Source organism: Podarcis erhardii (genome assembly GCF_964252035.2).
Source record: "Podarcis erhardii genome assembly, chromosome: 14".
NCBI lineage: Eukaryota > Metazoa > Chordata > Lepidosauria > Squamata > Lacertidae > Podarcis > Podarcis erhardii.
In genome coordinates, this window is record NC_138503.1 from 41,106,669 (window position 1) to 41,133,960 (window position 27,292).

A 27,292-nucleotide genomic window follows, 5' to 3' on the forward strand; every position below is an offset into this window, starting at 1 on the left:
TTGTATGTTTATGACAGTTTGACCATAGGTTGTTTTGGGGGTGCGGGGAGTGGAGCATAGAAGAATCTGTGCATGTATGACATGTTCTTTCTGATCGGCATGGCTTCAGACATGTGCAAGTTCAAGCAAGTTAAATCTTGCCCCTTTCCGGAGATGACAAAAGTTGCCAGAATTGCACATGTGCTAGTAAGTTCCAGCTGTAAATGCAAACATGCTGACATCAGATGCTGACTAAGGCTTTCACCGCAAGGCTACTGGTTTTTATTTCTTTGTTTAGGCGTGATGCCGTGTGCCTCATTGGGGATTTAGAGCAAAGCTGACTGTTCCATCCGAGCAAGTTGCGAAAACAATAGAGCTGCAAAGTCAGTGCAGTGCACTTTCTGTTTGTTTGGCTTGTTTGTAGACAAACCAAGCAGAGACCACAGTGTGAAGTCATTTTCCATTCCTCTGCTATGGTTATTAGCTCATTCGCTATTGTTTCACCCTGCTGGATAATTAGTGGGTGCATTTGCTTGTTCAAAGTAAGGAACATAGGAAGCTGCTTGAGTCAGACCAATGGCCCATCTAGCTTGGTATTGTCTACACTGACTGGCAGCTGCTCTCCAGGGTTTGGGGTAGGTGTCCCTCTCAGCCTTACCTGGAGATGCTGGGGATTGAACCTGGAACCTTCGGTATGCAAGGCAGATGCCCTACCACTGAGCTGTAGCCCTTCCTGTTCTAACCGGCCTTTTCCCAAAGGCTTCAATGGATGCCTGAAATTCTACTGAAGGTACACCTTGGCTTGTGTGTGGAATTGCCACCCACTTCATTAAAAAAAGAATTCAGGGTCTTGAAATTGGATTGGAAGTCTGAAATGTGCCCACTGCTTCTGTGTTACCTCCCATTTGCCTTACTGTCTCCTTTCACTATCAGTGTTAACACTGGTCCTAGGTGCTCTTGCACATGGTACTAAAAATCTTCCATACTTCAATTTTTTGTGGATCTGCAGTTAGTTTTTTGCTAACTAGATTAACACACGAGACGGTTACTCTAAAAATATTATGCAAGTAATTTCAGTCATCATTGACTGATGCTTTGACTTTATTTATCGTGTGTGTGTGTGTGTGTGTGTGTGTGTGTGAGAGAGAGAGAGAGAGAGAGAGAGAGAGAGAGAGAGAGAGAGAGACTGGCCCTATATTTCAACCGAGTATTTGCTTTTCTAGGCAGTCCTTGCCAGCCAGTTGAATGCAAACTGTATCATAGCTAAAAAGTTGGATTCTTCAGTACTGGGTACAGCAATTTGTCCTAAAGTCATATGACAAAGCAGCCTTGCTAAAAGTTAAGTGGGCTGTGGACTAGGCAGTGTTCTGGATGGAAGGGATCTATGGAAAAGAATGCTACCTACTGGCTTGGATGGTTTCAGCAGCAAATGGGACTCAACTGAACTTTAAGTTCATAGAATCATAGAATAGAATCATAGAATCATAGAGTTGGAAGAGACCACAAGGGCCATCGAGTCCAACCCCCTGCCAAGCAGGAAACACCATCAGAGCACTCCTGACATATGGTTGTCAAGCCTCTGCTTAAAGACCTCCAAAGAAGGAGACTCCACCACACTCCTTGGCAGCAAATTCCACTGTCGAACAGCTCTTACTGTCAGGAAGTTCTTCCTAATGTTTAGGTGTCTTTCTTGTAGTTTGGATCCATTGCTCCGTGTCCGCTTCTCTGGAGCAGCAGAAAACAACCTTTCTCCCTCCTCTATGTGACATCCTTTTATATATTTGAACATGGCTATCATATCACCCCTTAACCTCCTCTTCTCCAGGCTAAACATGCCCAGCTCCCTTAGCCGTTCCTCATAAGGCATCGTTTCCAGGCCTTTGACCATTTTGGTTGCCCTCCTCTGGACACGTTCCAGTTTGTCAGTGTCCTTCTTGAACTGTGGTGCCCAGAACTGGACACAGTACTCCAGGTGAGGTCTGACCAGAGCAGAATACAGTGGCACTATTACTTGAGACGACGTGTGTAGGATCACACTATATATACATGACCCTGCACACTGAACTGGATCTCTTTGTGCAGTGGCTCCCGAACTGTTTCCCCCACGAGTCACTTGAATTTGCTGGTGGTTCTTGGTGGAGCCCTTAATGGCCCCTTCTGCCTGCTACAGCAAATGTAAAGCACTGTGCTAGATGCTGTGTGATTTTATTGCTTTTATTTCCTATATTGTGTTTTATTGTATTATAATTTGCATTTTGTAAAATTCAGGTTACAATACAATACAAGAAAGAAAAGAAGCAACAGCAATGCAATTAAAAATCAATGTGAATATTTAATGTGGACGTGCTGCAGGTCACCTGAATGGATCTTGCGGATCACTGTGGTCCATGAACCACAGTTTTGGACTTAGTGTAACTTTGCAGAGTAATGATAAATCCTCACCAGACATGTTTCCTGTCATAGGTAATGTGCTGGGCCAAGCTAGCAATCTCTCTGAGGGCAAAATGCACGGAGATTTGTTAATTCTACTTCTCTTTATAGCATTCACTTGAGGCACATGATTGTGAAACAGTGTAGGTTTGTCCTAACATAATGCTTTTCTGAGCTGTTAAAACTTTGCTTGGCTCGAAGCATAATATGCCACATGGCCAGAGGTATCCAACTAACTTGGATGACTAATTTCACCGAGGGACAGATAAAAATGGAAATTGGGGTGGGATTTGTTTTGCTCAACTGCGCTGACCGAATCTGGATTCAGAGTTCAAAAGTACACAGAGCTATAGCTGATCTAATATTCCTAGCTGCCCCCACCCTTATCTGATAGCACAGCAAGATGAAATATTTGTGTTTCTGCTGGCCTACTTTTCTGGGCCATCCGGAAATGAGGACGAAGAATCCTCAATCCTGATGTTTTTCATCATCTTGTTATATTTGCTGCTTTAGTACTGCATATTTTCCAATTCCAAGAAAAGGGGGCATTAGCAGAAACTGCAACGGCCTCTTCTTCTCCCCCACCCCAGATTTGATTAGATCCTTCAATCTAGTCTCTGACCCATTTGGAACTGAATGGCTTTCATTGCACTTGTGGATAGCTGTGGTTTGATCTTGGCTTGTTCTCTCTAAAGTTAAAAGAAAACCATAGTTGCTGCAGTTCAAACATACCGAGAAACTGTGGTTCATTTTAAAAACAGAAGCTGAGACTTCTGATTTCCTCCTTGAGGCTATGAAAAAGGAGGGGGGCGTGCATGGGCCCAGGGCTATTTATGCCTTGTCCACGCATTGGGAAACCATGATTTCTTAATTATGTATCACCTAGCCCAATGTTTCTCAAACCTGAGTCTCCAGCTGTTGTTGGACTACAATTCCCATCATCCTTAGCTATCAAGACCAGTGGTCAGGGATGGTGGGAGTTGTAGTCCAACAACGTCTGGAGACCCAGGTTTGAGAAACACTGACCTAGCTTACTTCTCTCTAATCTACCTGATAGGGCTATTTTGAGGATAAAATGGGGGGCGGGGAGCTGTGCACGCCACTCTGAACTTTTTTAGGAAACCTGGTATGACTACAGATACCTTATAGCCTCCAGAATTGCCCCAGAAGCTGGTTTTAAAAAGGGTCTTATGCAAAAGAGGCAGTGTGGTGCAGTGGTTAGAGTGTTGGAGTAGGACCTGGGAGACCAGAGTTTGAATCCTCACTCCACCATTAAGCTCACAGGGTGACCTTGTGGGCCAGTCACTGCCTCTCAGCCTAACCTACCTCACAGGGTTGTAGGGATTAAATGGGAGGGACGGGACTTGAGCTCCGTGAAGAAAAAGGCGGGATATAAATGCAATAAAGGAGAACAGGAAAAATGGAGAGAGGTGTGGGGAGCATGGTCCCAATCCTTCGAGCCCATGTGGAGCTTTCCAAGAGCAGGCGTGTAGCAGGCCTTTGGGAAACCCTGCCTTTGCAAGGAAACATTCGAGGCGTGATTTCCCCTGCAGCCAGGCACAGTTGGGCCCCGTTAGAACAGGGCATTAATTTTTCTTGTCTGAAGGTCACACGCGGAAATAGCGCAGGCCTCCATGGAAGGATTTATAGCCCAGTGGTCAGCCAGAACGAAGGAAGATCCACTGCTTGCCGGGGAAGAATGGGAAATTTAGCGGAGCGTAAAGTAGCTTGCATACGGTGCAGTGCACAAGCTATTAATTGAGGCCTAGGAAAGCATCATGGGCAATTTATTGCCGCGAACGCTCACCTCCCCACCCCCATCAAACGCAGTGCCAGCTTGCCTCAGGAAAGGGGGGCTTAATGGACAGCCTATATAAGGAGCTGCGTATTTCAAATTTATCTCGCCATATTTCAAGGTTAGGTAAAGGGACTATATTTGCAAGGAGCCGCTTTAAGCGGACTGTAAATGGCGCTGGGTTTAAATTAGTAGCTTTCCCTCAAAAGGTGGGGCTGTGGAGGCAGAGTTACCCGGCCGCCGTCATCCCCTCCCTTCGCTTTCCACCAGCTTCTCCTTTGTGTGTTTTCATGTTGTCGTAAAGACGGTCGTCTGTCAAAAAAATAAAAATAAAAGACAGGCAGCCAGTTCCTTCGTGGTTCTGCAGATACTGACAATATCCTAAGAAGGGTGCTAAGTAGCGCTGCCTGGTGAGATGTGTGAGCAAATCCAACTATCAATTCAGAGTGCTGATTTTGACCTTCCGACTGGGGAAGAAGTGTGGTGCAGTGGTTAGAGTGGCAGGCTAGGACATGAGAGGCTGGGGTTCAAATCCCCACTCAGCCATGAAGTTCACTTCGAGTGACCTTGGACCAGTCTCCAACCTACCTCACAGGGTGGGGATTAAACGAGGAGCTGGAGAACCGTGTTTGCCACCTTGGAACTCCTTGGAGAAAAAGGCGGGAGAAAAAGGCAGTAAATGAATGGAGGAACGAGAGTTGGAATCCAGCCACATCTTACATACTGTACGCCATTTTGAGTCCTGGGAAAACCAGCCTTTAAATATACATTAAATGCCTTCCTAGCCAAGCATGTTGCCTCAGGATATGCCTCTCTGTGTCATGGTTGGTAGTTCAGAGCGATGGCTCTTCAAGTCTGTTTTTGAATGATACCCTCAGGAGGCAGAAGTAATTGCGGCTGTGTTCAAGCTTTGTTCTGGCTGCCGCCTCTCTGCTAAGGTGACAATTCAGCTGACCTGGGGTTGAATTCTCGCTGTCGCCCTGTGAGCACGGAGGAGAATTTGGCCATGCAGCGCAGGCAGGTGGTTAAATGGTCGGCTTCATGGGAAGGTGAACGCCAGTCCACTTTCCTTAGGGACTCGAAGCAAATTGCCTTGACCCAAACCTACGAGTGCAACTGCGAGTAGTCCTGGGTGGCTTGGCTGTGTAAGACAAGTGTCCTGGTTCTCTTGTTGGTGACAGGGCTTTCTTATGATGAAAGGACAGTTGCACAGAAAGCAAATTGCTGTGAGAGAGAGGGAGGGAGAGGGGTTTTCCCCCCTGCCCATAAAGTAATGTTGCTGAGTGTTAAGTGGATTGGCTCCTTTCCCCGCTGGGTTTTCCTCCCTACAGTTTGCGTTGGGATCAGTGTAAACAGAAACCCATCTTTTCTGGAGTAAGGACCACCAGCTAAGCCATTTTCCGGTGGGCTGCATCCAACTAAGGTCTACTCTGACCCATTGAAAGCAATGAACTTACGTTAGCCAAGTCCTTTCATTTTAGAGGTAGCGTTGAATACAACCTTGTGACTAATTTAGGCATATTACTTTCAGTGGGTCTCGTCTGAGTAGCACTAAGTTGGATACAACACTGCATTTTCTGTAGCCCTGAGAAGACTCAAAAAGCAATTTATTTGAATTAAAGCTGAGAGTTCCTGGCTGAAGCAGTTCCTTTTTGCTCTTCTCTGCCCTCCCCAAAAGCAGGGAATAGTTGTCTGGGCTTTTCTCTATGTGACTTAATAGGACACGAAGGACAGCTATGTTTCTGTGTTAAAAGGCATAACAATTGACTGAATATTTTTTGCATTGCTGGTGATATTTTGAGACTTTCTCTCTCTCTGTTTGTGTGTGTTCCTTGAGGAAGTATCATTATTTAAATGTCTCTGAATATGTTTGGAATATAAATAAGATTGTTTGCTCACAAGATGTAGGTTGACTGCACTTTACAGTGTTGGCGAATTTCAGCTTTCTTGTTTTTCTGTATGCCATTCCAATGTGTGGTATTCAATAAAAATATATCCTAGGCTATGATCTCTCACTTGAGGAGGTATGACACTATACTCACAAGTCTGCTTGTTTTAGCCTTCAAAAGACTAATCACGTTGTATTACTTGTATGATGCAGACCTTTTAATGCATTTATTCTGATGTCGGTGTCTGGGTTTAATGTTTTTGGTGGGGGCTGAGGAGTTTGCTACTGTTTTTTTTTTATAAGTGTTGGGATTGTTTTTTTACCCAGGCTGGGATAGATTTAAGCAGGCGAACTAGTGAAAGCTAAATTAAGAAAAGATCTGGAGATTCATCCCATGTAATATGAAGTAACTTTAGAAAGCCAAGAGTATTCTTGTCCGTGGAACTGGATACTTATGCTATTCAGATTATTTCTTTTCTGGTGACAAAATGTCATATACAGAGTCATTGAGCATGTGTGTTTTGTAACACCAGAGCAATGGCAGATGTGATTGCATTCCATAGACTTCCTTATCTTAGTAGCCCATGGGAAATGTAATACCACTGTTGTTGTGTAAAGCTAAATGCGCAAATTAACCTGTCTTTAAGAACCAGTATTTTGGAGGGAGGCATAACTGAGTTGGAATCCTGAACACCCCTGTTAGGAGATCACGGTTCCCTGAAATATTTTGTTGCAAGTGCTGCTTGTTGAATAATTGCAGATTGCTGGATAGTGTAGCAGAGATTTGAGCCCATGTGATTGTGTGCAGGTCTACTTAAAATCACAGGCCTGTCGATAAATCTATGTTCTGCTTGCTCATAAAGCAGTGGCTGTGATTTCTTTGCAGCGGATGCCTTTTTCAAAGCGGCAATAAGCCTTGTTCCCGAGGTGCCAAAGACAATCAACATAGATGGGAAGATGCGGTCCTCCGAAACGTTCCTCCTGGAATTCCTCTGCAATTTCTTTTCCACTCTGTTGATCATTCCTGTAAGTAGCCAGCATGAGCCACTCAATCTTTAGGGCTGAAAGGCTTATTCTTCTAACCCGCTGTTATACTATCAGGGCAGCTTATGTAGCTAGGCAAGACAAAAACAGTTGGGGGTTTCTAAAATAAAATAAAATATCAACAAGAAGACACATAAGGGCTGTGTAAAATCATTAGAAAAATCAAATTGGGGGGCAAAACAAACTAATTTTCTTTTTTAAAAAAAGTTCTTCCTGGCACCAAAATGACATTAAGGTTGACTCTAGGCAGACCATTGGTGAATTCGGATGCAGCCACTAAAAAGGCCTTTACCCAGTCACCTGGTGGGTGGAAAGACTAGTCAATGGCTACTAGTCAAGGTGGGTATATATTATCTTCCAGTATTGAAGGCACTATGCTGGGGAGCAACAATGGGAGAGGGCTGTTGCTTTTGCATTTTCCTAAGGCATTTTTTTGGAGCAGAATACTGGGCTAGGTAAGCCCTTTGGTTTCATCCAGCTGGGTTCATCTGACGGTCCTTAAACCCTTTAAGAGCATATGAACAGCTAAAAACTGTTCAGGCCATCTCTAGCATCCTATTCTCAAAATGGTCAACCTAATGCCTCTTGGAAACTCTGCAAGCAGGACATGAGTGCAGCCGCCCCCTCCCCACTCGCTGCTCTCAGAAACGAGGCTCTTTCAAAACATTTGTGCTTTGGGTTTTTTCAAAGGCTCAAATTGGGAAGAGCCAGGAATGAGACATGCGGATTTCATGAAGGCTTTCTGCCTTTCCCAGCGTTTTCTCCATGATTTTTGAGCTCCTTAGAAATAGGAGGTAAACCTCAGTCTGCATAATGCAGGTGGGGGCTCTCACATGACTTGATGCTCTTCCACGAAAACAAAGTTAAACAAAACAACAACAAGCCAGCATGCTGCTAAACTGCCTGAAATCGGTTGGGTTAAGGTGAGCGCTTCTAAGCCTCTCTTAAGAGCTCTTCAGTCTCCTTTCACCTGCTTATGACAGTGCTTGGTTAACCATTGCTGAGCCAGCACAAAATCTCTCAAAGCAGGATGTTATGTTGCTGGTGGCTGAAGTGTTTTTGGGGGGGCAGGAGTGCGGAATCCTGTTTGATTATACTGGGTCTTACTTAAGTGTGTGGTTTTTTTTCCATAGGACCACCCCGAGCAAGGCGTGTTGTTTCTTGTGCGAGGGCTGCTGAACGTCATCCAGGACTATACCTGGGAAGATAACGGTGATGATAAAGTCCGGATTTATACAAATGTCGTGCATCTTCTCTCAGCAATGAGTCAGGAGACTTACATCTACCATGTAGACAAAGGTAAGAGAGGGAGGCTTTGATGCTGGGAGCCCCAGAATTTCATTATGAGGCTCCCGCAAGCCACAGTACCAAATGCTGACTTGCTTGTGTGTACAGTAATGCAGCTGCCTTCGACTGAGTCAGCCCTTTGGTCCATTTCCCCCAGTATTATCTACTCTAGTGCCCTGCCCCTGAAGTTTTGGACTACAATTCCCATCCGCCCTAGCCAGCTTGGCCAATGATTCAGGGTTTACTCCTGATTTCTACTCCAGAGTCAGGGGCTTTCTTAGCTCTGCTACTTCCAATGCTCTTAAAAGGAGATGCCTGGGATTGAAGCTAAGATCTTCTGTGAGCAAAGCATGTGCAGAATCTTTTGCATTTAAGGCTAGGTATCTGAAACCCTGGAGAGCCATTGCCAATCAGTGGAGACAGTGCTGGGCTCTGCATGGTCTGGCTCCACATAAGGTAGTTTCCTGTTAATTTAGAACCACACAGACTGAGATCTTACTTCATACCACAATAGCTGAGTGGTATAGCATCTGCTTTGCATGCAAATGGCCCCAGGTTCAATCCCTGGCATCTCCAGGTACGACTGGGAAGGACTCCCTTCCTGAAATCCCGGAGAGCTGCTGCCAGTCAGTGTCTGCAATACTGAGTGAGATGAGCCAGTGGTCTGACTCAGTGCAATGCTGGTTCCTATGTCCCCGTGCTCTACCACTAACCCTATGCACAAAGATGGAATTGTTTATGAATATGGCAACTGTAAATACATGGAGGAAGCGGGTGATTGGAACTGCAGTCCAACAACTTCTGGAGGGCCGTAGGTCCCCCATTCCGGCTTTAAACAGCGGCTTCAGGGGGAAAAGGAAAGCTTCAAGGAGACAGATTTGGTGCTAGCAAAGGTGTTCTGTTAGGAGCTGACAGACTTAATGGACAAGCAAAGGCGATTGAATGGCGTTGCTTGACAGCAGAAGATGTAAAGGCAGTTGAAGGTTCCAGAGGTGGATCGGTTAAGATCACTGATGCTGATATATCAGGGGAATAAGGGGGAAAAGACTGTGGAGAATTTTAAAAAGGTAAACACGAGGAGTTACTCTGGATGCAGAGAGGATGGGATTGCCAATGAAGGAGTGGAGTGTTGCTTGGTCTGATGGAAGAGGTGAGCTATTTCAGCATAAAAGTTATGTGACTGGCATGCAACCCATGGTCAAGATGAGACCTGATCAGGGTATGGGATGGAGTTGGAGTGGAGAAGGCAGAGAAGAAAGGGCCTGATTTCCAGTGCTGTGCAAGCAGAAGTGCCTTGGCCTGACAGCAGACTGATAAATGGAGGGCAAAGGGGTAAATGAAGTCACAGGTGAGGCCAGGGCTCTGCTTTGCCTGCCCTGCTTTGCTAGTGGTGGATAGATTGCCTTTAAACTTGGGCAGTTAACAGAAAGGTGGCCTGGAGACAAAGAGAAGCCACAGACCCCTTCTGTTGGATCCAGCCTCTGCCCTGAGTTGTATAAATGAGGTTTCTTATTTCAGGACTTCAAGTCCTCTCTGCATCCATCTTATACTGCCACCTCCCCCTGCTCCATCTTTTTGTTTGGTGGGGCTGCAAAGAGACAAGAGTCAGGATTCTGTTATGGGGTTGTTGTTTTTTATGGTACAATAGATTTGTATTTAAAACTGTGTTTTAAGTTGTTTGGAGACCTTCAGGTTACAAGGGACTAAGAAGTCTAATAGTAATGATGATGGTCATGATTGTTATAATAATAATTATTCTGGAGAAGGCAGTAAGAGGCAAAGAGAGAAGAGAGGAATCATTATTTCCAAAGAGTAAAAAGTTAAAGCTTTCAGTTTCCTTTTTGGTATCTTTCAACTGTGTGTGCGCTGGGGAAAGGCACTGTTCAAAGCTGAAGTCACAGTGCAGGCCAAGGGATCAACAGCCTTCTATAATTAAGTACAGTCACCTGTCAGGCAATTAGTAGCCAGCATGAGGGAAGCGGTAGTAAAAGCTTGGAAATATGTAGGAGAGTGAAAGGCAGAAAGATGCATGTATTTATTTAGAGGATTTAATAAACTGCTTGATCCAAGAAGCTCTCCAAGCTGTATACAAAAAAATTGGAGCTAAAACCCACCGTCTAATTAAAAACAAATATACGTAGAGCCACTATGATTAGAGACAAAGATAAAATTAATAAAACTTCTAAAATGGATCTAGGTAACTCAGTTTCTATATCTGGGTAGACCTGCTGAAATGAAAAGGCTTTCAGTGGGCAGCTGAAACAGTACAGCGAGGGCACCTGCTTAACGTTAATAGGCAGGGAGTTCCACAGACACTGGTAGTGCCACATCCCTTATTAAAACTGATTTCAACACCAAGAAAATTTAGCTTACAATTTTATTTCGGATTGGATAGTATCACGTTTGAAGTTTATACAGCTAACTCACGTCTTATGCGGGGGTTCGGTTCTTGGGGTCCACATGTAAACACAAAATCAGTAAAAAGAAAAAAAAAGGCACATGCGAGAAAGGTGGGATTGGTTGACGTGTACACACACACACAGTTTTGACCTGGAAGTTGATAGTGACTCCTAGGCAATCACAGTGCTTTTAGAAAGATGCGCAGGCAGGAATGTCAGCCGCTGCTTCAGTCGCTGGCCCAAATGATGAGGCTCTTCACCTTCCACGGCTTTTGCAGCTGGCCCTCCCACCTAGCAAAGAGAGCTAGAAGGGTGATGGCAGCAGGCCGGTGTGTCAGGAGTTGCTTGGTCCCTGCAAAGTATGTGTGTACATAGGAGAGACTTAATGCACAGCATGAGCAGGGTGGGGAAGCTGAAGCCTTGAAGTCCTTAAGCCACGTCCATTCATTCATTTAGTATACCACCCTTCATCTGCAGATTGCAGAATGGTTGGTGGCCAGAAGGAACCTCTGCCAAGAGTGGCTGCTCAAAGCAAAAAAAGTGGGGGGGAATCATAGGTGGGAGAAGAATTCAAATCCAACCCTCATCTCCAGTATGCCCAAACTGGGCTTTATTTGAATCATGCCCCCTCTCCTGCCTTGTAGGGATTCAACATAGTTCAGCTAAAGAACAGTGTGACTAGGATGACATTAGACCAATCACTGTCTCTATCAGCCTAACCTACCTCACAGGGTGGTTGTGAAGATAAAGTGAGGGTGGCGGATTATGCACACCAACTTTTGCTAACTTGGTACCCTCCAGATATTTTGGACTACAACTCCCATCAGCCTGAACATTATGCTGTGCTGACTGGGGCTGATGGGAGTTGTAGTCCAAAACAGGAGGGCGCCAGATTGGCAGAGGCTGGTGATATAAAATGTTCTGGAAGAAAGGTGACATGAAAATAGAAAGAAGATCCACTCTGGGTCATGTTTTCAGCCTCAGTTTGGCGCTTGTTTTTCCCTTTTAGCACAGCTTGATAAATCCTTTTCGGTTACTAAGCAAGTATTGAGTGTGCAATTGGATTATGATCCTGCACAAAGAGCCTAAATACTTAATCCACACGTTGCAAACCTTATTTGTGCAAAACCTGGGATTAAGCGCTGCTTTGCATCAGTAACTCTTGAGCGCTTGGTTCAAAGAACTTCATGTATTCCCAACTTCAATAATAATATCTTACTAGTGCAGGCATGCTCAAGCTCATTTAATCTCATGACATTTCCCTAAGAGAGAGAGAAAAAGAAAGGAGGAAGGCTTCTGTCCTGCTTTCTCTCTTGCCATGGCAGTGGATGAAGTAGTTCTTTAAAAATACACAGCGTTCTTGCAGATAGCTTAAATGAAGTGTGGGTAAGGCCACTGCAGTAAGCTGCCAATGCTGGAAGATTTCTGTCTTGATTGTGTAGCAGATCCCAGTATTTCTGTAAAATCAAATACTTACCTGAAAGAGGCATTCGGAATTACTTTAACCCGGGTTGGCAGCGTTGTGGCTACTCCTGTTATGGGTGTGGAACCTTTTTCAGCCAAAGGGCCACGTTGCCTTCTGGGGCCACGTACTAGTGGTGGGCGGGGTCAAAGGCAGAAGAAGGGAAAGTGTACAATAGGCTAGTTTTTGCACACACCCCTCTGTGTCATTCATCCAATCAGAGTTCAAGAATGCATTCAAGTCAGGCAAAGTCAGGAAAAACAGTCTGGATACAAAGCAGGGCCCATGAGTGGGGAGAGAACCAGGGGCCAGATAGGTCTTTGAGGGCCGCAGTGGGCCCCTGAGTCTGAGGTTCTCCCCACTGGCCCTGAGCTGTTTTTAATGGTGTTCCATGTTGGATGTGTTAATTTATGAGATTATGTTATAGAAATAATTCTATTTTTTAAAGCTGTTTTTGTTGTGCTTGTACAGTGGTACCTCGGGCTGCATACGCTTCTGGTTACATACCCTTCAGGTTACAGACTCCGCTAACCCAGAAATAGTGTTTCAGGTTAAGAACTTTGCTTCAGGATGAGAACAGAAATCGTGCTCCAGCGGCACACTGGCAGCGGGAGGCCCCATTAGCTAAAGTGGTACTTCAGGTTAAGAACAGTTTCAGGTTAAGAACAGACCTCCGGAATGAATTAAGTACTTAACCCGAGGTACCACTGTATGTTGTTAAATATTGTGTGTGTTTACTTCTTTTTAAATATTGTTGCTGTTGCTTTTTCCTATGTTTTTAGCTGCTCTTATTTTATTTATAAGCTGCCTTGAGTCAGGGGAAAAGGAGGGGTATAAATATATAACAAATAAATCTTTTAGAAACTGGTTTGAAAACCTCTTGAGGTTTTATAAAGCAGAATGTAAGTATTCTAAATAAATAGATGGATGCTGTCACAGGAGAGGTGATGTCTAGAAAGCCCTGGAAGACACAGAGTCACTTCCATTTCTTCAGTTTTGTCATTCCTCCAGCACACCCACTTGGTTTTTACACTGCAATTTTTTATGTGTGATGGGACTGCTCTTTTATTCTGTGTTTAGATAGTGTTTTGATGTGGTTGATTTTAAGCTGCAGCTTCTGAAGGTTTTGCTTTCTCTCAATAATAATAATAATAATAATAATAATAATAATAATAATAATAATAATGTTTAGCTTGCTTTGTTAGTCCCTGTTGAATGGGTAATTTTATTGATTTTTGTTTTTCTGATTTTTATATCTTGCATGCTGCTTTGAGCACTAGTCATGGGGAACAGGGTATACATATTTCAGAGAAAACTATTTTGAGAAGCTTCAAATTCTTGGACACCCTTCTGGCATTTTAAATATTTGTGTAAGTGAAATAAAAATTGGTCTTAGAGATGTTACGTTCTTTGAAAACAAATTATTGAATGTACCATAAAGTCAACGGTGATCAATGTTCTAATTTGAAAGAAAAGACTAAAGTGAGAGAAAGCATTCTTGTTTTGAAAATCAAAGAGCACTCTGTAAGAACAGGAACTTTTTCATATTTCTGAAGGGAAACTTTAGAGGCTTTAATCAGTCCGAATAATTAGACAAACTTGGCTCATTAGTGTATTTCCCAGCAGAAACAGAATTTTCAGATGAGTCTTCTTAGAACTTTAGTACAATCTGCTGGGGGTATTTGCATTTTGTATGCATGAAATCCGCCCCCCACTTTTTTGGTTTCCAACAGTCAAAACAAATTAAGACTTGTCATTAGCAATTTTCATCCAAAAGTTACAGAACAGATCCATCAGTGTACACTAGGTCATGCCTACATGGATGTTCTGAATGCCCATCCAAATTTGTAGTTCACTATGTGCCAAGATACTCAGACTCTACTTTGCCCATAGCTTACTCTACAGATGGAGTAATTTCAAGCTCAGGTGTATGAATGTATGCACTGGCTCTGCCCTCTGGGAATGGGTGGTATCCAGCTAAGCCCTACTGAGAGTTCTTGCATTGCAGGGGGTTGGCTGAGATGACCCTTGGGGTCCCTCCCAACTCTACAATTCTTTGACCAACTGAAATTAATGAATTAATGGGTCTCCTCTGAGTGGGACTAGCATTGGATAGAACCCATTGTTACTTGGAAAACTGAAAGGCAGACAGAATTGCTCTGAGATATTTTTTTGTATTGCTTTGTAACGCCTTCATGTTGTTGTGCACTGCCCTGATGTTTTGCGAGAGGGCGGTACATAAATATTTTAATAAAAGTAGGTATTCTTACTTTATATATATATATTTAGAGCATTTAGGCCCCTTGCTTCAGCCCAAATGGCTCCCAGAGTGCCTTACATACAATCAATTAAAACGAGACAGTACATGCCTGCAGGTTTACAATCTTAAAAACACACACACACACACACACACACACACACACGGAACGGACGGAAGAGGAAGAAAATAAAACTCAGGCACCAATAAATGTTTATTTTTTTGTCTTCTGTCAGGCGTTCTTGAATACCCATGTCCCTGTTTTTATTCCTAAACCTGTTTTCTCAGTTGAATCCAACGATACCCTGTATGGTGGAGATACCAAGTTCCTGGCAGAAACCAACAAGCTGTGTGAAACCTTGATAGCCCAGATCCTGGAGCATCTCAAGAACCTTGGGAAGGATGAGGTTGGTGCAAACTAGGTTCTTCTTCTGGGACACCCGTCTAGACTAGCCTTCCCCAACCTGGTGCCCCTGCAGATTTTGTGGGACTACAATACCCATCATCAATGCTGGCCGGAGCAGATTAGAGCTGTTGACCAAAACACCTGGAGGACACCAGCTTGGGGGAACTTGGTTTACATAACAAATATTTGCACAAACACTTTACGTAGTTTGCTTCCAGCATTGTGTTGGGCCTGAAATCTGCTCCTAAGCTGCTGGCCACTGATAAAGCCTTGAACTGTGCCTCAGTTTTACTCGCCTTCCTTTCCTTCTGAACATATCTTACTTACACCATTATTATGGTCACAGCATTTCCTGCTGAGGTTTGGTCTCAGGGGTCTCAGGGTTTCCTTCTGCAGGGGTGGAGGGCCCATTAAGCTGGCATGCCCTTGGATATTGGATTCCTGAACCCTCCGGGAGATTTTGTGGTGGACAGAGCTCTTGATTCTGCCGAGGTCTTAGTCTCGCTGAAAATCAGTGAGATTTGGTGGGCTATTCACACAATCATTCCAGTGGCTTCTCCAGCTTGGAGGAGCTCACGTTGTTCCTTGGTATTCTAGGGAGCTGCAGACTATAACACAGGCTGGACGATGGCCAGAGTGTGAGTGGTGCAAAAGGCAAGGACGACTGCTTAGGTCTCTGTGATGACATTGACGCTGTTGTTGTTGTCACTAGTCTGGTTGAAGTGTCCAGTGTACCATCTGGTCTAGGTCTGTGGGACGAGGGTCAGCTTTTGAGGCTTGAGTATGTGGACAAGGTGTTTGCAGTGAGTCAGCTGGCCACAAGTCAACCAGCCATGTATTCCTTTGGCCCTGACTCATCCTGGCTAATTTGAGCAGGCTGAGAAGAGGGTGGGTGAGTCCTGGGTATAGAAAATGCATCCTTGCATGAGAGTGCGATGCTTGCCAACCTTAGAAGAGGTGACAGTCTGTCAGTTCCTGAGGGAAAACCCCACCCCACCCAGGATCCCAAGATAAGTGAAAAGTACCAGCTTGTCACAAATAACCCCTTTAGGGGTGAGGTACTCAAGAGGGTGGTAGCAACTCTCCAGCCACTCTTGGAGAAAGATTATCTAGGCCTAATCCACTTTGGTTTTAGGCCTGGCTTTGGAACAGAATCAGCCTTGGGTGCCCCTATGAATGGCATTTAGTGTGAAAGAGGCAGGCATATGGTGGTGGTGCTGCATCTTTGTTAAATCTCCTTGAGCTCTCACCGGCTCCTGATACCATTGACCATGGCAACCTTCTGGACGTTACCATCTTGTCCCCAGTATGGTTTGACTTCTCTATGAAGCTGCTGGGAGAGTTCATTTGAGGTATAGGTACACTGATTATTCCCAGCTCTGAATCAGAAGTCGCTGTCCCAGTGCCTGGAAGCAATGGTGGGCTGGATGAGATCCGACAAGCTTATTATACTGTATTAGATCCCAACAAGATGCAGGCTGTGAAGATGGGTGGCTTTCAGGCCTGTTCTGGGTGGGATCTAGTTTGTAGCCTGCAATTTTAACTGTTTTTGTCACTAGAAGCTGAGGTGTCTACAGTGGTGAAAAGTGTCTTTTATCAGTTTTAGCTTTTGTGCCAGCTCTGGCCGTTCCTAGACAGAGCATTAGCGTGGCCACAGTGATTTGTTCATTGGCAACATTGAGACAGGACTACTGCAATGCACCCTATGAGCTCATAAAGCAATATAAGTGCTGTATAAGAACATCTCTCATTGCCCACTCATTGGGAGTGTGGAGAGAGCAGTTGCTTGATTTTAGCAGGGCTAATGTTACTGTAGAATGAGGTAGCTGTAGATGCATGATGTCCAACTGCAGCAACATCTTCTTGGGAGAGCCTTTCCCTATGTTACATTCAACATAAACTCTTTCTTGCTGGGTTGCATGTGTGCACGCATGAGCGAGTAGTCCTGGTAGCAGCGTTTAGGCAGCGTTTTAATTTCTTTCCCCTGCTTGCTTCAGCAGTAATTCACACCGGGCAACAGTTAAGGCTGGGTGAATTGAGAGAGGGCTCTGGTGAAGTATAAAATGCATTAATTAATGTGGCAGGTCAGCCACAATGGCTCAGCAGCTTCCAACTATTCTTCAGCTGATTTGATTCCTTGGGGCGATGGCTGGCAGCTCTGCCTCTAAAAGGGGGGAGGGGAGGGCAAGCAGCTCTTGCTCTTCCCAAGTTGAACAGAAAGTGCATCTTGACAAAGGGGATGATCAAAAGAGCATTCAGCCTACTACACAGGGGTAATGCTGGCATTGCTATGGAGCACCTCTAGGGCTTGGCAGCTGTCCTAGAGAATCCCTGATGTGGTGCTTTTATGAAGCATCTTCAGGGTGAACATATATGAGCATATGAAACTCCCTTCTACTGAGATTAGATCATTGGCAAATCTAGCTCAGCGTTGTCTTACTATGGCTCTCTGCGTGTCTGGATGAGATCTCTTCCAGCTTTCCTACTTGAGATTCTTTGGAATGGGATTGAACTAGGGACAGTCTGCATGTGCAAGTCAGTGTTTATGTGACACTGCCTTTGTTTTTGCTGTTTTGTAATGTGTAATAACAGTGTTGCGTGCAATACTGCAGAATGACACTGTTGTTTCCAAGAGGGTTTAAAAATTTAAACTAGGCAGAAGACATGAAGGGAGGTGCTGATAAGGGAACAAAAGGGTTGCTCAGCCGTAGGTTAATGTGCCTGTCAGTCAAGTGCTTTCATTGCAGCTTCAGCCTAAGGGAAATGCAATTCCCTTTAGAAACAAAAGATGACATATGGATGATAAAAATAAAAAATAGTATTATCTCCATCATCCATGATTACATCATTACCTCTGCAGGGAGGTGGGACCAATTCGGATGGTCTGCCCCTGCCACTTAATGGATCCAAATGGTTTCCAGAGAGTGGTAGGGGATGCTTTATCCCATGTTGATGGCCTTTCAGCTGATTCCCTGGTGGCCCGCTGGAATGTGGAGTTAACCAGGGCTATTGACTGTTTGCATGGAGCCCGGACAGCCCCGTGGTTTTCCACAGATCTGAGGGCAATGAAACAATCGTTGAGACGGCTAGAGTGCCGGTGGCGGATAACTCATTCCAAATCTGACCGGACACAGGTTAGAGCTCAACGTTGAGCCTACCAAGTGGCGATAGCGACTGTGAAGAAGAATTTCTTCACCGCCTCTATTGCATCTGCAGAAAACAGCAGCAGGAGACTTTTTCAGGTGGTTCACAATTTAGCGGAACCACCTGCAACATCGGGGCCCAGTACGGGCCACATGTTCTCCTGCAATGATTTTGCAAAGTTTTTTGCAGATAAAATCGCTCAGATTCGGGAAGAAGTAGACTCCACCGTGGGAGCAGGGCCGGGGCGGGAGAGTGCTAGAGTTTTGTCTAGTCAAGTTGAGTGGGATCAATTCCAATCTGTTACCTCCGAGGATGTGGACAGGCTGCTTGGACAAGTGAAACCAACCACCTGTCTCCTGGATCCTTGCCCATCCTGGCTTATAAAAGCTAGCCAGGAAGGACTGGGCGATGGGCTTCGTGGGGTGGTGAATGCTTCCCTCCGTGAGGGAGCCTTCCCAGACCCGCTGAAAGAGGCGGTTATTAAACCGCTTCTTAAAAAACCATCTATAGATGTGGCCACGATGGCCAACTATCGCTCAGTCTCAAATCTTCCATTCTTGGGCAAGGTGATTGAGCGAGCGGTTGCTGAACAACTCCAGGCACGCCTGGAAGAAGCGGACCATTTGGATCCTTTCCAGTCGGGATTCAGGCCTCATCATGGGACTGAAACTGCCTTGGTCGCACTGGTTGATGATCTCCGGCGGGCTAGGGACAAAGGTAAGAGCTGTTTCCTAGTTCTGCTGGATCTCTCAGCGGCGTTTGATACCATTGACCATAAAATCCTTCTGGACCGTCTTGAGGGGCTGGGAGCTGGGGGCACTGTCATACAGTGGTTCCGCTCCTTCCTCCTGGGCCGTGTTCAGAAAGTGGGGGGGGGGGGATGAGTGTTCAGACCCCTGGGCTCTCACTTGTGGGGTGCCTCAGGGTTCTGTCCTCTCCCCCATGCTTTTCAACATTTACATGCAGCCGCTGGGAGAGATCATCAGGAGGTTTGGGCTGGGTGTTCATCAGTATGCGGATGATACCCAGCTCTACCTCTCTTTTAAATCAGAACCAGTGAAGGCGGTGAAGGTCCTGTGTGAGTGTCTGGAGGCAGTTGGAGGATGGATGGCGGCTAACAGATTGAGGTTGAATCCTGACAAGACAGAAGTACTGTTTTGGGGGGACAGGAGGCGGGCAGGTGTGTCCAGGGCAGCTGTTTACCAGCTCCATCTGGTACGTAGGCTGAGACCCTATCTGCCTGCGGACTGTCTCGCCAGAGTGGTGCATGCTCTGGTTATCTCCCGCTTGGACTACTGCAATGCACTCTATGTGGGGCTACCTTTGAAGGTGACTCGGAAACTACAACTAATCCAGAATGCGGCAGCTAGACTGGTGACTGGTGGCGGCCACTGAGACCATATAACACCGGTCTTGAAAGACCTACATTGGCTCCCAGTACGTTTCCGAGCACAATTCAAAGTGTTGGTGCTGACCTTTAAAGCCCTAAACGGCCTCGGTCCAGTATACCTGAAGGAGCGTCTCCACCCCCATCGTTCTGCCCGGACGCTGAGGTCCAGCGCCGAGGGCCTTCTGGCGGTTCCCTCATTGCGAGAAGCAAAGCTACAGGGAACCAGGCAGAGGGCCTTCTCGGTAGTGGCGCCCGCCCTGTGGAACACCCTTCCAGCAGATGTCAAAGCGATAAACAACTACCTGACATTCGGAAGACATCTTAAGGCAGCCCTGTTCAGGGAAGTTTTTAATGTGTGATATTTTACTGTATTTTTGGTTTTTATGGAAGCCGCCCAGAGTGGCTGGGGAGGCCCAGCCAGATGGGCGGGGTATAAATAATCATCATCATCATCATCATCATCATCATCATCATCATCATTATATGTTGATCTCAAAACAAGGCAAAAGGCTTGTCATTTGTTGGTTGAATGTCTGTAATCAAACAAGAAAGTCTTTTGTCAATTTTAATACTGATTTATTATAGCACAAACATTTGTGGACTAGAGTCCACTTCATCAGATGCATGATGTGGCATTGTCAGTAGGTAGATATGAATCAATAGGTGCAGGCTAAAAAAACTAAAAATGGTCCCAAATGAAATGCAACATCTGCAGCCTGACATTCCATCAGTTGATTCTCTCCTCTCCCATCCAACCCTGTGTATGAACTTGCAAGCTACATGTCGGTCTGCTAAAAGAATTCTGTGTTTTAAAATGTTGTAGACTTTAAAGCGGCAGAGCCAGCTGGCCCTCAACCTCTTCAATAGCATCTTGGCCCACGGAGACCTGAGAAACAACAAACTCAACCAGCTCGCTGTTAACTTGTGGAACCTGGCTCAGAGGCACGGCTATGCAGACACAAAAATCACAGTAAGGCAGATTTTGAGGCTGGGCAGGGGGTGACCTTTGTATTCAAACAACAGAGTTTTGCAGCATCTTAAAAGACTTAACAGATTTATTGTAGCATCAATATTTATGGGCTGGAATCCACTTCATCAGATGCAAGAAGTTGGCAGCTATAAAATAAATAGCTACAGAGAGGAAAAATGGGACCAAATGGCAATGAAGGGAAAGGGTCAGCTTGCTTTGTTTTGTTTCCATCTGTAGAAGACTTGGTTTAGCAGAATTGTCTCTTTTGACATTGTCTAATAATTTAAACTTTTCGAATTAGGGTATCCAAGCTTCCCTGTTTTAATTGGAATAATGGTTCATGCCTGACTCCACTGGACCCTGAAACCCAGTTTGCCAGCCTACTTAAAAGCAGAGCTGCATAGCAAGAAGACACCTCATGTCAACCTTTCCCTCACTTTCCCCATAAAACTGGAACTCAGGGTCACCCAGTGAACTTGACTGGCACCAGATTTGAAACAGACATAGGAGAAGATGCACAACACATAATTAGTCATGTGATTCATTGTCAAAAGATGTGTTGATGCTCACAGACCTGGATGTCTTGATAGGGTAACATAATATATCCTTCAGTCACTACTAGTCATGGCTGCTATAGGAATTATCCATTTTCAGAGGTCATGTGCCACTCCAGTACCAACTGCCAAGGGGCCAACAGCAGGGGAGGGCTATTGACTTCAAGCCTTGCTTGTTGCCTTTGAGGATGCACCTGGTTGGCCATAGGATGATGGACTAGATGGACCTTAATTCAGAGAATCATTGCTAAATAACTTTTGCATGGCTTGATGATTTTCTTTTGTAACTTCTTTCCTTCCCCCAAAGTCAGACTCACCACTGAGTGCGCAACCAAAAGAATAGCTGGGCTGTTCCATTTCACTCTATGCCCATTAGGAAAATATAGGGAGAATGCTGCTAACTGCATTTACCCAGAATAAGCCGTGCTGTTCACTAGGAAGTGCAACTGCCTACATTAGACCTGGAAAATGGGTATTTTTGTGGCATTGTAAACCCAGGGCTGTGTGTTCCATGCACTTTTAAGTGCCCCAAATTAATTTTTACAAAATCGGAGCTGTGCTCCCAAGGTAACTCAGATTGACCGATGGCCCATAGCCCAGTGGCAGAGCTTATGCATTTTTCATGGCAAATGTTCCAGGTTCAATGCTGCTACTTCCAGTTAATGGGCCTTGGTTTCAGCAAGAGAGACAGACAGAGACCCCCTTCTGCAATTGGGGCCAGTAAGCTGCTGCAGGTCAGAGCAGGCTCAAGTCATTATGAGGCAGCTTCTTTCTCTGTGATTTACATAATAGACACACCTTAAGCAAGCTTTCACGATTGCCTGCCCTTTGATTTTGGTTGTGCTCAGGGGTCAGAATGCTCTGCAGGGCATTTCAGCCCTGCTCCCAACTAACACTGGGCGATATATCAATATATCTCGCCCAGGACCAGTATGTGAGGGTAGACTGCGATGACAACTTCACTCAGCGTCATTGCTCTTGAGTCCCTCTGCCGCCCAGCATGTTGAGGAAGAAATAAACTAGTCAGGAGCTGGAGGCAGAGGGACTCAAGTGGCAGCGGATTCACGGGCGATATACCACTGGTGAAACTGCAATCGCACTCTGCCCCTGAATTGGCAACTGCCACCAGTTCACAGGAGCCAGTGGCAGGATGGGGGTCCCATTAAAATGCTCCTCCTAACCCAGCTGCGAGAGCCCTGACCCTGTTGCTGCTTGCATGAGAGTAGGAGCGGGATCGGGGCTGCTCAGTTGGGAAGAGCAAAGCCTGCCCTTCTCTGCTGAGAGAGCCAGGACCCCACTCCTGCTTGCACTTGAGTAGGAGCAGGATCGGGCCTGCAGCCGTGCTTGGCTACCGCCTGCCTGCCTTCATCTGGGTGTGCTGTGCCTTTCCTCCCAGAAAGATGGAGCCCACCTTCCTGGAGCAAGGCAGCCAGGCAAGGCAACCCCCAGAGGAAAGAGGCAGTGCACCTGCATGGGCGAAGGCTTAAGGCAGTCAAATCCACAAAGCCCAACAGGCTCTGTGCACTTGGCTACTGGTCTGTCTTTGGGAAGTGGGGGGGAGCGAAAGTGGAAGGTAGCTTGCTTGCCCCCCACACCAGTGAAGGTGGAGGCAGCCTGGCCAAGGAGCCCCAAAGTCCTTGCTGCTCAAGCACGAGTGGCAGGGACACCAGGGCTGCCTCTGCTGGGGGCAGGAGCTTTCCGCCCCCAGCAGCCTAGCCAAGGAGCCCCAAGTCACCTGGTGGTCACACGTGAGTGGAAGGGGACTCGGGGCTCACTCAGCTGGGGGCAGGAGCCTTTACACCAGGCATAGGCAAACTCAGCCCTCCAGATGTTTTTGGGACTACAACTCCCATCACCCCTGACCACTGGCCCTGTTAGCTAGGGATGATGGGAGTTGTAGTCCCAAAACATCTGGAGGGCTGAGTTTGCCTACGCCTGCTTTACACACATCCCCAGATGAGCAGCAGGCTGGGGCCAGCTGTATTGGCCACAGGCTGCAAGGTGCTGAGGTAAAAGCACCTCAGCTTCCATGATGCAGTTTCACCCATCACCTTGCCAGCTGGTGCCAATGCAGCTTTTTACAACATCACAGTTTATCACCAAACTCTGGTGTTTGGAAGCCTCTGCCACAGATGTTGCTTAGGGCACTGTCAAATTTCCACATTGTTCAGTGGTTTCAAACCCATCCTGAAGCAGATACACATTACCTGTAGAGAGAGGACTTGATTTTCATTGTTTATCCCCCCCCCCCCGCTTCTTTCTATCTTAGGTCAAAACCTTGGAATACATCAAGAAGCAAAGCAAACACCCTGAGCTGAGCCATTTTACCGATCTGGCTGCAAGACTTCCTCTGCAGTCAAGGACCTGACAAATCATAGCCTCCTGAACTTGGACGTAGTGGAGGGTCCTTCTCTAAGGCCTATAAACCCCCCAGGCTGCATCTTAGGCTGTTATCGGAGTTCAATATCTTTTTTTCATTTTGTAGAGTCCCTTGGTGCGTGACAGATTTATTTGGTCAGAGACAGAAGGAAAATGTGTCCTGACAGTGCCATCATTTTTGAAATGAGGTTTTGTTTCCCCACTGCACAGCCACTAACCATTAAAAGTTGATTTAAATGCTAACTGGGGGTCGGTGAAACAGTATCTTACAATTTCAGACTGGAAATAACTTTTTTATCCAAATCTGATGGGGCTGTAAAGAAAAGAGGAGAGATAACTTGTGCCAGCATGTTTGAGCAATGTCTTTTGAGTGCTGCAGCCTTTGAAAGATGGGCTTGTACATCTGATTAACAGGGAGATGTTACTCAGCGTTCATCTTGAATATACCTCTCAGAACACCTTGCTGTTGGGCCTTTTTTTTTTTAATTTTAAAGCATCATGTAAATTGAGAGATTCTTGAGCGTTTGTGGTAGACCTTGAGAAATACTTGGAAGCAAATGTGTCCGGGAAGCTTTGGTGGCTAAGCTCAAAATGCATCGCTGTATTTAAAAAAAGATCTAATCATGGATACATCACATTTGTATTCATTCCCATTACCGAACTTTGCAAGCAGTGCTTAGCCTGCTATTTTGTAATCATTAGGCACACTTATTATTATGCTGCATAACCCAGCCTTCATTTGCCTTTTGATTGTAAGCCCATGTGAGCAGCTTGAGCTTTTTATAAAAAAATTCTTTAAATTACTAGTTAACACATCCCTTTGAGAATGGGCGAGTAGCGTATTAAAATGGATGGGGTGTACCTTTTTTCAGTTCAGCACCAGCAATGTACATGATGCCTTAGAAAGGCAAAAATGGAAATGTCCCTGCCTGCAAAGAGCTTGCTCTTTCCAAATAGACAATTTGGGGAAACACAGGAAAGATGAATGCAGACAGATGTGATCATATAAGGTACACTGAAAGCCATGCAGAGAAGGTGAGTTTTGAGGAGGGATCTGAGAAGGAAAAGAGGCAATGCTCATATAAAGACCACACCTCTGTTTGAGAAAGTTTCACATACAGGGCCAGAAAGGGAGCATAATTATTTATTTTGAGGTTTTTGAACCAGCCCTTGAACTAAACGATTCTCTAGGTGGTTTAGCACAAGTTGTTGTAATACGAAAGCTCACCTCTGCAAACCCAGGTCATGAGACGAGCCTGCGGGATTAAGCCAAAGGCTCATTTAGTCCAGCCTCCTGTTCTCACAGTGGCCAACCAATTGCAATGGGAACCCCCAATCAGGACATCGCTCTCCCCAGCAACCAGTATTCTGAGGCATACAAGCTCCAGCAGTGGAGGTAGAATGTAGCCATGGCTTGGCAGCCTTTAATTCTATGGCTCATGGCACAAACCAGTGTGTACCTCCCTTTGGTTTCATAGCTCAAGAACACCAGGAGGTTGCAGCAGAGTTGTCCTTTCTGGCATTGAGGGAGGAAGCAAGGTCCCTGCAGCTGCTCTTGACTTGCTGTGATATTCTTCCCAGAAGGCAAAGGCTCCAGCCTCCCAGTAACCCTTGGTCGCCCTGACCATTGGCAGAGTCCAGTGTGCCTCCCTTTGGCTCTGCAGTACCAGGGAATCTGGCTGCTACATGAGGCCTGTGTTAAACAGAAAGTGGCCTTTGTGTAGCTGAGGGTGCAGGAACTGGGGTAGCAGAGGTGACAGTGAGAAGCCAGGGCCAAAACAGGGTGCAGTGATATTGTGAAGAGCTTTAAAAGGGTAAGGGGCATAATTACTAGATTATCCCTGCAATGTCCTTAAGGATAACTCTGCTGGCCAGACCTTTTCATTTTCAAGAAAAAAAGTTGGGATTTGGTGGTCCTGTATGGTAAGAGGTTTTTGCTACAATAAAGCACTGTGCACAGTGCCCTTTGGTGGCATCGCTGCCATGAGGTCACTGCATGGTATTGCATGTCCTTGCAGGAGCAAACGTATTTGTTGCTGGTGTTGCATTGGAAATATCAGCCATAGAGGTTTGCTCGTAATTCTGTTTAAACAAATGGAATCCCACCCATGCTCAGTGGAACATGGAGAGAAACATAATGAAGGACAAGTTGTTTAAGCTGTCTGTCTGCAAGCTTTGCTTATACAATGAGTCGTGTAGGAAGGAGCACCATGCATCTGAGGACAGAAGAAAATGAGGCAGAGAGAACAAGGATGCTGGAAACTAGGAATGAGTTCAAAAACTGGACAAATCAAAGTCAGCTGCTGTTAAGGGAGTGGTTGCTAGGGGCTTAGTAAGTGCATCGTGTATAAAAGGGAGGGGGATGATGAGACTTGCTGAGCCATTTTGCCAAGCAGAATTCTACTGCCTTAATAATAGCAGCCACCAAGGAAGCTGTGGGCAGAAAGCTGAGGGGAAGCTATTATGCTTGCAGAACAAGCAAACGTCTTTGGGGCAGAATGCAATTTGCCATGTGAGGACATAATAGACCGCAGTAGGTGGAGGGGAGGGATGGGTGTGATCTGGCGTATCTGCAGATAAACCAACTCACAAGTCAGTTGGGCAAACCCAATGCAGAATGTTTTATGCAAACAAGTAATGTGGGACTTCATGGCTTCTAGACTAAAGTTGTTGTTTTTAAATGGCAGCTCTAATAGGAATATAGATCTATTAAATATTGGGGTTTTGGAACTATTGCAGTTATCTGGCCACCTATGAGGTAGGTTGCCAGCTTGGTGGAAGTGGGGAGGCAAGAGCAGGTCTGCTCTTGTGCCTTTGAAAGGTTTGATATGCAGAGTTCAGGAACTTGAGGCTTTGCTAGATATAGAGGGGGGGAATCAGTTGCTGCTTCCTGCAGACCAAACTGCTCTTAAAGAGACAGGGACAGGTGCAGCTTCAACAGCTGGCAAGCCAACAGGATAGGTAAATCCCATCGACCCCCTGGCTGAGGCAGTAGAGACTTGCCAGTGCCCAACCGTCGCTCATACTGTCAATCTTTGTGCAACCCTCAGCATACCAGCATCAACTCACATCAAAACTGCCAATCACCACTTAATTAGAACTGCTTTCTGTTTTCTTGAGTGCAGCTTAATGCTTGTGAGGATTCTGGACACTCCAGATGTTGTTGGACTCTTAACTTCCGACAGCCCAGCTTGGCCAATGGGAAGGAGTGCTGCTGTAGTCCAGCCACAGCCCCTTTGGGGCAACCCAGAAGCTGCATGCCGGCGGTGGGCGGGATCAGAGGAAGAGTAGGCAGAGTGACTAATGCAAATTTTACCTTTGCACAGTAGGCTAGTTTCTATGCACATTCCCCCCTCCATTCAGAAAAGCAAGAGGCGTTATCAGAAGGTGTAACATGCAAACAAGCAACTTGCGTATTGGAACTCTTCCTACCATGCAGGGGAGGGATTATACAGTGCAGGCTGGAACAGGACTGGCTTGTGATCTCGATTTGCAACATACAGGAATGTCATGAGTTTCCTGTTCATTGTGACTTCAACTCATGATACAGTTAAGAGCCATGGCTGTTTCCCCCAGCTAATTCTTTTCAGGGGGAAAAGATGCAGTGCAGCTCTGGCATGGCTTCAGCTTGAACTGAGAACAAGCTTACAAAAGAAGGGCCTGTTTTAACTCTCCTTGCCCTGTACACTCAGAAGATTTCCCATTCACCCCCCACCAAAGAGAAAAAGATGCAAGTTCCCTGTATCTTTCTCCCTACAGATAAAAAAGTAGATGGATGGGAGAGTGGGATTACTGTTGACAAGGAAGGAATTAAACAGTTCCCAGACCCAAAGCTACTCCTAGCTATTTCACCTACTTCCATCACCCAATCATTTCAGCTTAACAGCAGGTGAACATTAGGTGAAACT

The 27,292-nt window shown here is 45.7% G+C and overlaps 2 protein-coding genes and 1 long non-coding RNA gene across 3 annotated transcripts in view; 2 read left to right on the forward strand and 1 right to left on the reverse strand.

The window, feature by feature from the left end:
• VPS35L (VPS35 endosomal protein sorting factor like) overlaps positions 1 to 23,842 on the forward strand; it is an 80,827-nt gene extending 56,985 nt beyond the window's left edge. The window contains 5 exon segments of the mRNA XM_081839625.1: positions 6,979 to 7,118; positions 8,270 to 8,435; positions 14,830 to 14,948; positions 20,305 to 20,451; positions 23,275 to 23,842. Of these exon segments, the coding sequence (XP_081695751.1) occupies positions 6,979 to 7,118; positions 8,270 to 8,435; positions 14,830 to 14,948; positions 20,305 to 20,451; positions 23,275 to 23,373 (671 nt within the window). The 3' untranslated portion in view covers positions 23,374 to 23,842.
• UMOD (uromodulin) overlaps positions 1 to 27,292 on the reverse strand; it is a 293,482-nt gene that overhangs the window by 32,889 nt on the left and 233,301 nt on the right. The window lies entirely within an intron of this gene.
• On the forward strand, positions 20,458 to 21,733 carry LOC309329372. The gene is made up of 2 exons (XR_014151095.1): positions 20,458 to 21,107; positions 21,157 to 21,733. It is a non-coding gene; the product is annotated as an uncharacterized lncRNA (long non-coding RNA).